This window comes from Dromiciops gliroides, chromosome 1, assembly GCF_019393635.1.
Source record: "Dromiciops gliroides isolate mDroGli1 chromosome 1, mDroGli1.pri, whole genome shotgun sequence".
Classification (NCBI taxonomy): Eukaryota; Metazoa; Chordata; class Mammalia; order Microbiotheria; family Microbiotheriidae; genus Dromiciops; species Dromiciops gliroides.
This window is the reverse complement of record NC_057861.1, coordinates 460,501,893-460,515,501: the sequence shown is the minus strand read 5'-3', so window position 1 is coordinate 460,515,501 and position 13,609 is coordinate 460,501,893. Positions and strand designations below refer to the sequence as shown.

Sequence of the window (13,609 nt, the reverse complement as noted above, 5' to 3'; positions counted from 1 at the left end):
TATTCTAGCTGTAGGAGACTAGTCAAATCCCTAAGCTTCTCTGGGCCTGTTTCCTTATCTGTACAATGAGGGATCTGGTCTTGATGACTTCTAGGTCTATCTGCTGTTACCAGCCTCCTCATGCCCTGGTTTCCCTTTCCCCTCCCCAAATAAATACCATATAATAATGATATGGTATATGTGGAAACATTAATTTTTCGTGATCTCAGACGCAAAAGAAACAGTGCAAACCTCATTGTTATTTAGTGGCCTGACAGTGCAAAGGACATTAAGAGGTTACCCAAATTACTGCCCCCATTAAGCAGTTTTTGACAACTCTCAGAATCACAAGTGCATCGATTTAGGGCTGTAACCTTAGAGATCATCTAGTCCAACCCCCTAATTTGGCAGATGATGAATTTGAGGCTCAGGGTATTTAATTGACTTGACCCAGGTCATAGGGGTAGCAAGCAGCAGAGACAGAATTTGACCCTGTCTTCTGACTAAAAATCCAACATTCCTTGTGCTATGTCAGATAATATAAATATACACAAGAATTATAAACTATAAATATTCACTGGCTTTTTACATAATTTCAGTTGCTATTTGTTTATTATACCATGCTCCTTCCTATCCCTAATTCCTGATGTTTTGGCCTTGTCCACAGCTCTGCCTGATGGTACTGTCGGCTTGAAACTTCTTGGCCTTGTGGAAACAGGGAGCTGGAGGTTGGGCTTCGAACAGGAACCTGCCTAAGAATGCTGGTGGGCTTCACACAGTCAGTACTGGGGCTAGAACTCAGGCCCCCTAACTTCTAAAATAACTTATTCTTTTTTTTATGCAAAGGGGGCAGATAAAATGTTCACAAAGTATGGCCCTGGTAATTTATCTGGTGTCCCAGTTTTTTCCCATTTTCTTTCTTTCTTTTAAAGTAAGAAACATTTTTATTTATAGTTTTGAGTTCCAAATTTTATCCCTTCCCAGAGGCAGTAAGCAATCAGATATGGGTTATACATGTATGATTATGTAAAATATTACCATATTAGTCATTTTGTACAAGAAAATTGAATGAAAGAAAAAAAAAACAAAGAAAGAGAAAATAGCATGCTTCAGTCTGTGTTCCATCAATATTAGTTCATTCTTTGGAGGTGGATAGTATGTTTCATTAATAGTCCTTTGGGACTGTCTTGGATCATTGTATTGTTGAGAATAGTCAAGTCATTCACAGTTCTTCATCAAACAATATTGCTGTCTCTGTGTACAATGATCTCTTGGTTCTGCTCACTTCACCATACATCAGTTCATGCAAGTCTTTCCAGGCCTTTTTTTTTTTTTAGGGCAATGGGGGTTAAGTGACTTGCCGCCTATGGTCACACAGCTAGTAAGTGTCAAGTGTCTGAGGTCGGATTTGAACTCAGGTACTCCTGAATCCAGGGCTGGTGCCCTATCTACTGCGCCACCTAGCTGCTCCCTCCAGGCCTTTTTGAGATCATCCTGCTCGTCATTTCTCACCGCACAATAATATTCCATCACCATGGCTTGTTTAGCCATTCCCCAATTGATGGGCATTCCTTTGATTTCCAATTCTTAGCCACCATAAAAAGAGCTGCTATAAATATTTTTGGAAAAATAGGTCTTTTTCTCTTTTAGGGGATATCTTTGGGATATAAACCTAGCAGTGGTTTTGCTCTTTTTCCCATTTTCTGTTCCTTGCCTTCCAACCTCTTGCCTCCAGGGTACAATACAATGTAAACAACACTAAAACTGGGATCAGAAAAAACATGGTTAAAATTTCAGCTCTGCCACTATGTGACTTTGGGCAAGTCATTGTCATATAAAATTTCTGGGTCTTAGTTTCCTCAATTACAAAATGAGGAGCTTGGATTAGATGAGACTAAGTAGGTTGTTTTATGTGTTTTTTTCCAGCTCTAAATCTTAGGATTCACTTGTCCTTACTCCCTAATTATTAATTAGTCAACTATCAATCAATGCATATTTACTAATGGCTTAATATGTACCAGGACCTGGATTTCCAAGTACAATGAATGAAATACACCTTACTTACAAGAAATTTTTTTGTTTCTAGTTCTCATAAGTCTATGTCTCAGAATTTTTTAACTTTTATAACAGTATAATTAATAACAACAACAACAATAATAATATATTTTATATTTCCCTAGTAATTTTGGGGGTCCTTACAACAATCCTGTGAGATATAAATATTAGCCAGTGTTAACAAAAGGACTACCAAAGGATTCAAAGGATGCCTAAGTCCTGCTTCTTTCACTAGCCATATTCACTGATGCACTCAGACTTCTCTGGTGTGGGCAACTGTTAGTTATGGCACATAGGGCTGCTGCTGCCATGTTGGCCCATGTCCTAGAAAGCAGAGCCTAAGTTTTCTGGGAAGTGCTTTTAAACCTCACTAAAACTGGTACTAACTTTGGTGACATAGAGATTTTCGAGTCAATTTCAGCAGCATAAAACTGATGGTAAAATGAATTAATATAAGGGAGGTTCTGTCAAGAGGCAGGTGGTCAGTTGAATATTAATAGGATATTTATTTCAACCCCACCAGAATAAAGATGAAATTAAAAAAAAAAACTGTTAATAGACTCTGGCAAGACAAGTAGATCAGATTCATGATCTAATGACCACAAATTGCATTTGCATTAGTAACTCTTTGGGATCTGCCTCTCTGAGTACGTTCTCTAATTCCTCTGAGTAAGAATTTCCTCAATGGTAAAATGGGCACAATAATATTTGTACCAAAACCTATCTCATGGGTTGCTGTGGACAAAGCGCTTTTGTTATTGTTTGGTCATTTTTTAGTCATATCTGACTCTTCATGACCCCATTGGGGGTTTTCTTGGCAAAGATACACAAGTGATTTGCCATTTCCTTCTCCAGCTCATTTTACAGATACGGAAACTGAAGCAAACAGGGTGCCAGGGTCACACAGCTAGCAAGTGTCTGAGGCTGGATTTGTACTCACGGAGATGTCTTCCTTACTCTAGACCTGGCACTCTATCCACTGTACCACTTAGCTGCCCCATCTCATGGGTTTGTTGGGAACAAAGGACTTTGTAAACCTCTAAATGTTATAAGGGGCAGCTAGGTGGTGCAGTGGATAAAGCACCAGCCTTGGATTCAGGAGGACCTGAGTTCAAATCCAGCCTCAGACACTTGACACTTACTAGCTGTGTGACCCTGGACAAGTCACTTAACCCTCATTGCCCTGGAAAAACAAAACAAAACAAAATAAATGTTATAGAAATGGGCAACTAGACTGTTGAGCCCCTTCACTCTGAAGCCTGCAGTGTGCTTTAAAGTCATTAAGGTAGGGCTAAATTTATAATTAATGAAAGGCATTCTGCATGTAGCAACAGGGGAAAAAGTAGAAAGGCACTTGTTTTAAATTGTTTCAGGTTACTTCCCCTTTGTGAAAAATGATTCTTACGATTTGACTGCCAGTTAATTTACAGCGAAATGTGCTTTGAAGCTACAGAGAAACGAGCACTATTTGGGGAACAACAAATAATGACAGAAAGAGGAAGACAGGGCCCGGATGAGGATAATTTGTCCCCAAAGTGCTAAGGAAACAAAAGTTTTCAAAGGTGGTCAAAATGATAGTCATTAGGAATTAAATAAAAGTAGCCTGAATCTCTTTGGTTGAAGCCCATCAAACAGTAAAATCATAGACTTAGGAAGGGCCTTATACATGATCTAATCCATCTCCTTCATTTTATAGGTAAGGAAACTGGAGGTGAGAGAGATTAATTTACTTGCCCAAGATCAAAAGGATCATAAATGGGAGAGCTAGGATTTGCACTCTGATTTTCTTACCTCCAAACCTCCTCTTTGCACTGTGCTTGCAATATAGCAGACTTGTAGGTATCTAAGATTTTCATTAACTTGCATTTAGTCAAGCATTTATTAAGTGCTCACTGTGTGTCCGGCACCATGCTAACCATTAAAAAATATATAAGTAGGGGCGGCTAGGTGGTGCAGTGGATAGAGCACCGGCCCTGGAGTCAGGAGTACCTGAGTTCAAATCCGGCCTCAGACACTTTACACTTACTAGCTGTGTGACCCTGGGCAAGTCACTTAACCCCAACTGCCTCACTAAAAAAACAAAAAAAATATATAAGTAAAAAGTAAAAGTCTAATGGGGAAGGTAATATGCAAATAACTATGTACCAACAAGATATGTACAGGACAAATTGGAGATATTCAACAGATGGAAGGCATTAAGATTAAAGAAGCCCAGGAAAGCCTTCTTGCAGAAGATGATATTTTAGCTGAGACTCGAAGAAGGAAAGAGGTAGAGATGAGGAAGGAGAGGTTCAGGCATGGGGGACATCCAGGGGAAATGCCCAGAGTTGGGGGATGGAGCATCTTATGAGAGGAAGAGGAAGGAGGCCAATGTCACTGAATCTCAGAGTATATGGCAAGGAGTAAGGTGTGAGACAACTGTAAAGGTAGGAAGAGGACAGGTTATAAAGGTAAACTTTAAAAGCCAAACCGAAGATTTTATATTTGACCCTGGAGGCAAAAGGGCCACCAGAGTTGACTGAAAAGGGGTGGGAGGATGACGTCATAGTCAGACTCAGTGCTAGAATGGGACGATACAGTTGTGAATGTTTATTAGGGAGCACTGCTGTATGAGTAGGTGAACAGATGTTCAGAGCGCCTCTTGGGAAAACAGGCAATACTCACGGGCTTTGCAGGAGGCTTTTGAGGCACTTCTTGTACAACACACATGGAGGTTTTTGAAACAACTTCTTTAACAGGAGCATGGGCTGGAGTCTCAGATTTCTAAAGGAAGAAACAAATATAAAAACAAAAATGAAAAGATATGGTTAGCAAGACAGCATGTGTGTGTACTAAAAATGCCTGCTACAAGCATTATAAACTACAGGAAGGAAATTAAGTGCCTGTGATTGCCCAATACTAAACTGGGCACATTCTAAACTTCTTCCGGCCACCATTCATAGCACATCTTACTTTATCTATGAAATGAAATTTTGAATTAATTATTTTAGTTGTAGGAACGTCACTGGAAGATAAAGGAAAAGAAGAAACATCCAGAAAAGGCCAAGACTGAAAAAAGTAAGGCAAAGCATGGCATAAGTAGGATGTTTGTTGATCATTTCAAGCTTAGCCTGTGTCTTATTACTATAGAAAGGAACACAGAAGCGCCTAAAACAAGAGGTTTAAAACCTCTCTGACTTACTTTTCTTTTGTCAGCTGGTTTAGGTTGTTTTCCTTGAGGTTCAGAACTTCCAAAATCTTTGGATAATTCATCAACAAGTTTGGATTCACTCATAGGCTACAATGCAAGAAGAAAGTTACATAATATAAAGTGACTGGTTTAACTAAGTGAACATGAATGGTTTTAACTAGAATTAGTTTTGTATTGGTTTTTTTTTTTCTGGCAATGCATTGCAATCCATTTGTGGTCTACAAACTCAAGTTTCCCAAATCAAGACAACATCAAATATCAAATCTCAAACTTGCTGTGCTCAGGAAAGCTGTCCTATTATAGTTTTTTTGTTGTTGTTATTCAATTGATTCAATTGTGTCTAACCTTGTGACCCCATTTGGGGTTTTGTTGGCAAAAATACTGGAGTGGTTTGCCATTTCTTTCTCCAGCTCATTTTACAGATGAAAAAACTGAGGCAAACAGGGTTAAGTGATTTGTCCAGGGTCACACAGCTAGTAAGTGTCTGAGGCCAGCTTTGAACTCAGGTCTTCCTAACTCCAGGCCCACTGTACCACCTAGATGCCCTCCTATCACAGTTACTAAATTTTCTTAAGACTTTTAAAAATGGGAACTTCACTATTTTATTGATATAAGATAAAGATATTATATAACAGCTCTTATATTAATACATTATTACACAAAATTCAGTGATTGATTTAATCAAATATTTTCTAGTTACTGAAGAATTTTTACCAAATAACAAATGTTTGTCTTTTTGAAGGCTTGAAGTTGCTTTTATTGTGTCAATATTTCTGCCCCCTAAAACATCCTTTTCACTATAAGAAAAATAAAAATTTATCATATAAAAATCAGAATTTTATGGAGCCTAAAAATTATATCCTAAAATTAACAATAAAAACTGGCTAAAACATATTCCTAGGGGCAACTACTTTCAGTCTAGACCCCATGTCAATTATACCTAGACTCATGTATAGATATAGCTGGGACAGTTCTAACTTCAAGGAAGGCTTTATTTTTTTAGAACTCCTCACATTTCAGTCCTTTGGTTGGTACCTTACACATTTATGAATTTTGTATTATACTTATTTACGTATGTATCATAGGCTCATACTGTGCCTGTAAGGTCCATGAGTAGAGATCAGGACTCATCCAAGCTTTTTTAAAATGTTTGCTTTTTAAGAAACTCAGTCCTTTAGATGATGTAAGACAAAATTGGTTTTGCCCTACTTAGACCATGAGAGTATAAGGGATATCAATTCCCCTTGAGGCCAGGTGCAGACCAATGGCTACAAAAGAGAGAGGAGGCCCTTACAGACAGATTCTGGGGTGTTGATCTTTCAGAGTAACCTAAAACCTCAGGTTTAGAGTTCACAGAAGTCAGCTGTTGACTTTTCTGCCTAGGTTTTTTTTTTCTTAGAAGACCTATTAGAATCAGACCATTAAATAGCTCTGTGACCTTAAGCAAGGAATCTTAACTCCTGTGGATCTCAGTTTTCTTATTTGTAAAAAAGAAAAACTGGGTCAGATGATTGATAACATCTCATCCATCTATGATCCAATCTGGTAGTAAAACAGAGTTTAAAGAAAAAGCAATCATACTCTTTGATCCGGTGATTCTGCTGCTGGGCTTGGTATTGAAAGGGGGGGAAAAAACCTATCTGTGCAAAAATATTCATATTCAAATTTCGAGTAATTAAAAGAACAACTGCAAACAACTTCCATGTCCAATGAATGGGGAATATTTGCACAAATTGTGATATGCTAGTCCAATAGCACAGGTCTGACTATGCCACCTCCCCACTTTCCTCCCCACTCCATAAACTCTAGTGGCTTCCAGTTGCCTCTAGAAACAAATTTGTTGTTGTTCAGTCAAGTTCGACTCTTTGTGACCCCACTTGGGATTTTCTTGGCCAAGATACTTGTCATTTCCTTCTCCGTTATTTTACAGATGAGGAAACTAATGTAAACAGCTTTAAGTGACTTGCCCAGGGTCACACAGGTAGTAAGTATATTAGGCTAGATTTGAACTCAGGAAGTTGAGTCTTCCTGACTCTAGGTCCAACACTCTAACCATAAATACATTTGTCCTAATTATTGTTATTCATAGACAACATTCCATATCCCAGCTCCATGCCTTAACATAGGCTTTCCCTGATGCCTGGAATGTACTCCTTGTCTCACCTCCATCTTTTAGGGTTTCTAGCTCCCTTCAAAACTCAGCACACGTGCCATTTCTCACATGAAGCCTTTCTATTCCCCCACCTTCCACCCCTGTCTAACCCATTACTCAATATTTGCCTGGTACATATTTTGTACTTCCTGATAGAGTATAAGATCCTTAAGAGTATGCAGGGGGGCAGCTGGGTGGCACAGTGGATAGAGCACTGGCCCTGGAGTCAGGAGTACCTGAGTTCAAATCCGGCCTCGGACACTTAACACTTACTAGCTGTGTGACCCTGGGTAAGTCACTTAACCCCAATTGCCTCACTTTAAAAAAAAAAAAGAGTATGCAGGGACTTTTGATTTTGTACCCCCCTGGCACCTGGCATGGTGGCTGGTGCATGGTTAGGGCTCAATAATTTGGCTGGCTGAATACAATTTTCACAAAATGACAAATATGAATACAAAGTAATATGGACATATCTGTGAAAGTGATGTCAAATGGGGTTAACCTAATCTGACCATATTGACTATAATTATGTAAACAAAAGGTAAATAAAACGTTATGAAACTCTGGGTAAAACGATATAACCAAGTTCTCTCAGATAGGTTTCCACTTTAAAGATGAGAAGAGAAACTGCAAATCCCTACCCCAATGCTGCCTTCACTGTTGTCACATTAATGTGACATCAATGTGACATGTCAAAGTATATAGGCGATACCTGGGGTATCAGGAATTCTCAACTTATACTCAACATTTCTTTTGGGAAAGAAGAAAATATCAGTTTGAAAGATTTCATTTCCTAACCTGAGGTTTTTCTTCAGGCTTTGGCAATAGAGGTTTCCCATCTTTATCCTGCAAATAAAATGGAAAATAGTTTTTGTTTTGTTATATTATCATACTGACAATCCCACCTCCCTTAGATAATTCAATGCTAGAAACAAGATTATAGATGGGAGTGGAAGCAGGTTTTATTGTACCACATGTAATTTGTATTTCAAATCGATCAGCATAAGGGGAAGCTATTAAAAAAGAGGACGTTTATGACTTTGCAACAAAATATAGCTTGTGTACAGGCTGGTGGTATCCTAAAGATACCATCAGTAGAGTTATCTGCAGAGAAGTTCCACCATTCCCCCAACCCCCCTTTAAAAAATTAAGCAGTGGCTCTATTTAAAAAGCTAGTATGGACGTTCAGCTATAATAGCAATTGAGTGGACAAGAGACAAGAGGATATGAAGAGGAAAGCAAATAGGATGGAGAAGGGCCTTGAATCTATGTCATATGTAGATTAGCTGAAGGAAATGGGAATGTTAAGCCTGGAGAAGAGAAGAATGGGAAGGCATGAGGAGAAAGGACTGAGGCCATTCAGTTTTATTGGTTTTATAAAACCAATATTGGCTTTAATTACTCTACCATAAAATGGGTGTGCCAACTTCACACAAAATGCAAGCAAATTCTTTAGCAAGTGTGTTTATCTTCCATATAATATCTATTTGTATTATTTCAAAGGGAAAATTTTAAATCAACTATGGGGAATTGCCTTTCCCCCTATGTCAAAAGCAGTGATTCTATCCTCTACCATAACAAGGTTGTGCAATGACCCAATGAACCTGATCTTCCAAAGAAGAAAAGGAACAATTCACAAATTTAGGACAGTACTTGATGCCCAGAATACTATCAAGCTGGCAAGGCTGGTGACATATTACCTTGAAGAGCAGTTGTTAATATTCCCTGAAAACCAACATATAGGGAATCTTTGTGAGACAAGGTGTTTGGTAGCACACAAATACTGGGGGCATGAATCTAATTGTGTATGGTACCCTATGCTATTACCATTGCTGGTTTTAACTGGTAGTCAGTTGGGAGGGTATCTTCACGTTCACCACACTTCTTCAGTCTTTCTTCTCTGGATTTTGTCTGATGAAAGAATAGAAACCAAACAGTACAATGACTTTAATATTACTCATTTAATCCTATTCTGTAAAAGAAAATTCTAAGCAAATGAAGCACTCAGCATGCATCAGTTGAATGAAGTTACATGCACTCCATGACTATTTCTATATTAGTACATAAAAGAAGAAAGAAAAACTATTCCACAGTGGTAGCAACTTTCATGAAACTAAGCCTCTAGTTCAGAATACCCAGTGCCTAGAGGAGGTGAGTGTCTGAGATGCACCTAAATTATCCAAAGGAGTATTGAATTTTTCAGAGAATTCCTATTGTTTAGTCTTTGCATCTAAGGAGAACATATTTTCAGAGGACTTTAACGTCTTTTGCATCCAGCCCCTTCTCTCCACTAATATAGCCATCAACCTCATTCGGCTCCAGGGATTCCAGGGATTCCAGGGACTCCAGGGACAAAGAGTGCTGATGAGGGGTGGGGGGACCTGGGCTTGAAAGCTCTATCAGATACTTACTATCCTGTTACCACAGGCAAGTAACTTAACCTCTTCCTGAATCCTCATTTCCCTCCTCCGAAAAATGAATGTAATAATACAACCACAGGACTGTTATGAGCAAAGAACTGTGAAAACCTTAAAGTGCTACAGAAATTCAAATGGATACTTCCCATGAAACTCATTTTCCTCATTTTAAAAGATGACCTGATGATGGCTAGGGCCCCTTCTAACTCTAAGTCCTATGGCCCTTAGAAGTGATTTTGGTGGGCATTTGTTTGTTATGTAGATTATATTTTTCCCCTCATGAGGACCAGTTAATAGAGAGGCTTTTGATTCTTTTCAATGATTCATGAAGCTCCATGAAAAGGCATTAGAGACAGGAGAACTTCTCTGATGTAACTTCCTGGCCCTAATCTGTTCTAATTCTTCCCTTAACACTTAGATTTAAAGAACACTTACCTCAGGCCAACCTTTTAAAACATTTTTTCCTCTCTATTGTCTCATTTATTCCACACAACCACTTGTGAAATGGACAAGAGTGAAAATAATATCCTCACTTTTACATATAAAAAATCTGATTAATGGTGAAATGAGTCCAGATTTAAATTTATAAGCCTCTGCATTACTAGACTGATTTATGGCCATTACAATCCATTATATCACACTGCTATTATTTACCTGGCTATTCTTGTGTAAGATGCACCAGTATTATTTTATGTTTCTCATCCTCTCCCAAAAGGTCAGATGATATCTTTTAGAATAGGGAACAATAGGCTTGTTGACTGACAGTTACTGACTACAGTGACAAGAAGTTTCTACTTTTCTTTTAATTGAACTCTCTCCATTAGGAAATGAAAGATAACATTACCAGCTCACTTTTAACCTTGGCCGAAAGAAAAGCTAAAGCAAGACTTCAGAGAAGCAAAACGATGCAAGATTGTCAAACAGTGACATGCACAATACCTCATCAACTTCTTTTAAGGAACTTGTATCTATCTCAGGCTCAGGTTCTGGGCTTCCAAGCATGTCAGAAAGATCATCTAGAGCTTGTGTGGAGGCTTTCTCTGAATAAGACTAGTTTGAGAAGAAGAAAAAAAAGAAGTCTTTAATTTATAAGCAAATGTTTACAAACCACTGTAGCATAGTGGAAAAAACACTGGGCTAGCTATCAGAGGAACCTATCTATGTTCTGCCATTTACTATATCTGTAATCTCAGGTAAGTCTTGTCACCTCTCTGAACCTCAATTTTTTTTCATTTTTGTGTAAAATGAGGGGGTTGTATGAAATGATGCCTAAGGACCTTCCCAGTTCTAAATCTATGACCCTATTTTCTGTAGAATGAACCTTAACATACTGTTTTGTGGGATAGGGGACATAGAGAAGGACATTCAAATGGACACTAAGCAAAACAATGAATGGTGTAAAGGCTTAGTGGACTGACTGTAACTGCTAAATGTAAGTCAGCAGTGTGATGTAGCAGAAAAAAAAAAAAAGATAATTCAATATTGGGCTGCAGGAAGGAGGACATAGCTTCCAGGAATTAGACAGTGATTGTCTCATAATCTACCTTGGTCAGACCACATCTGGGGTACTGTGTTCGTTTCTGGAGGCCACAATTCAAGAAAGACATTAATAAACCAGAGACTATCCAGAGAAATGTATCTAAAATGCTGAAGGGTCTGGAGTCCATGATATATGAGACTGGGTGGAGGAAATGGGGTCTGGAGAAGAAGGAACTTAGATATTTTCAATTATCTTAAGGCTGTCATGCCCCTCCTGACAGATCAAGAAACTATGGAGAGACATTACAAAAAGGTGACTAGGCTGGATGTCAAGAAAAACTTCCTATAACAAAGTAGAATGGGGTGACTCAGGAGGCAATGGGATCCTCCTCCTCCTCCTTGGAGGAGGCAGGATACCCATTTCTGGAGCAAGTTATAGTTTCAGTATGAAGTGCACTAAATGGCTAGTGAGCTCTCTTCCCTCCCAACTAAAATTCTATGATTCTGTAATGTGTGGAAAAACATGAAAAAGACATTAGAGATAGTAGTTATAATTGGCTTGTGCTAACAGTTGGTGATATTTCCTTTTCCCTTAGGAAGCTTGAAAATATTTTTCAATAATTATTATTTTCCATAACTTAAATTGTTTTGCCAACCTACAAATTCCAAGTTGTCACTGCTTACCAGCTATTTTGCTACACCTTTACAACACCTAACAACATTTCTCTGGGACACAGTTTTAATGTCTTCTGAAAAATTTCCTCACCTGCCCAAATAGCTTCCCCAGTTGAACAGAGCTATTTAGAAAGGCCAACTCATTTTCTGTTGGCAGCTTCATCCCAGTTGCTATTGGAACACTGCCTAGCAGGGGTGTGGTGTTCCATCACTGTCACACTAGCCATTCAGATTAAAAAAAAAACAAAACAAACTAACTTTCCTTTACAGGGGAACTTATGGGAAGTTGGACAAGAACACTGACAAATGACTCCAGGGCATCATGCTGCTGCCTGCTGCCACATGTGACACGCATGGTGTGCTCTTCAGGCACAAACAGGCTGTGAGAGAAGGAAGTGAATAGTCTTGTTGTTTTTAAGAGGGGAAGAAGGGCTCAACAGGACTGCAATGTCCCCTTGAGTCAAGCTGATTTAGGATTATGAAAAAGAAAGTGTTGCTGTTTGACTGACTGCCGATCTCTGAGGCTACTCCCAGCTTTTAACATAGTAAGATTTTCATATCTCCTGTTTCACAACAGTGAGGGGTTCCTAGGAGAATGGGCAAGCTCTCTCAGAACACCAAAAATGTGACTCATTGAACAAGCATTTATTAAATGTCCAGTATGTGCCAGGATCTCTGGTAGGCACTGGGGATAGAAAGGTAAAAAGCTTAAAATAGTTTCTTCCCTAAAAGACATTATTGGGGGAAGATAACAGGGGTGTGTGTGTGTGTGTGTATATACACAAACAAAATAGGTATAAATAAGGATAAACAAAATAAGTGCAAGATGATTTGGGGGAAGGCGATTACATATCATATTATAATACAAAATGAAGGGCAGGAAGAAGTAGTTCAACAGTCTTATTTTCACCTGCAATGTGACCCAAAATAAACAACAAGTTGACATAAGTCCTTCCTCTTATGCATGTGTAAAGCCTACTTGTGTGTGTGTAGGATTTAGATCTGGAAGAAACTTTAGAGAATATCTAAATCCAGTTTCATTTTACATATAGAGAAACTGAAGTATAGAGGAGCTAAGAGACTTTCCCAATTTTTAAGAACAATTTGTGTAGTATGGCTACAAATTATTATTTAAATGTTTGATGGAATCATGAATCCATCTTGTCTGGGTTAATTTTTTATTTTCTGAAACTGGATTATTAGAGATTTTTATTTCATATTCTGCTAATTTGGGTATTTTATGGTTTTGCAGATAATCCTTCATCTCTTTTTTACTTCTCATTTATGATAATTCTCTTTATTTTTTCTTTATTAAAATTTTACTTGGTTCATTTTTTTTTTGGTAATGAGATTTTCTTCCCTTTCAATTTTTAGTCTAATTAGCTAAAGTCTACTAATTTTGTAGTAAATGACATGACAAAGAACTATTCTACCTAAGAAAGCCTGGATTTGAACCCACATCCTGTGACTCAGACCTTGGGCTCTTTCTACTTTACTGTGCTGCTTCTTGCTGGATACAGACAGACATGGCTCCAACTGGTTTTAATCACCCAAACACACAAGTGGGAATAGACATGTCATACTTTATAGAATATTGTTCATATTAGTCTAGCTGAGGGAGGTTATGGGAAAGCTAATGATTATTCTCAGACAGAATTGGGT

General features: G+C 38.3%; 1 protein-coding gene across 4 annotated transcripts in view; it reads right to left on the bottom strand.

The window, feature by feature from the left end:
• The window catches only part of CAST (calpastatin), a 139,399-nt gene that overhangs the window by 20,396 nt on the left and 105,394 nt on the right, over positions 1-13,609 (bottom strand). For all 4 annotated transcript variants that reach the window (XM_043988186.1, XM_043988177.1, XM_043988170.1 and 1 more), the window contains 5 exons: positions 10,733-10,843; positions 9,204-9,287; positions 8,175-8,222; positions 5,216-5,311; positions 4,699-4,797 (listed from right to left, as the gene is read on the bottom strand). In XM_043988186.1, the coding sequence (XP_043844121.1) occupies positions 4,699-4,797; positions 5,216-5,311; positions 8,175-8,222; positions 9,204-9,287; positions 10,733-10,843 (438 nt within the window). The remainder of the gene's footprint in view (positions 1-4,698; positions 4,798-5,215; positions 5,312-8,174; positions 8,223-9,203; positions 9,288-10,732; positions 10,844-13,609) is intronic.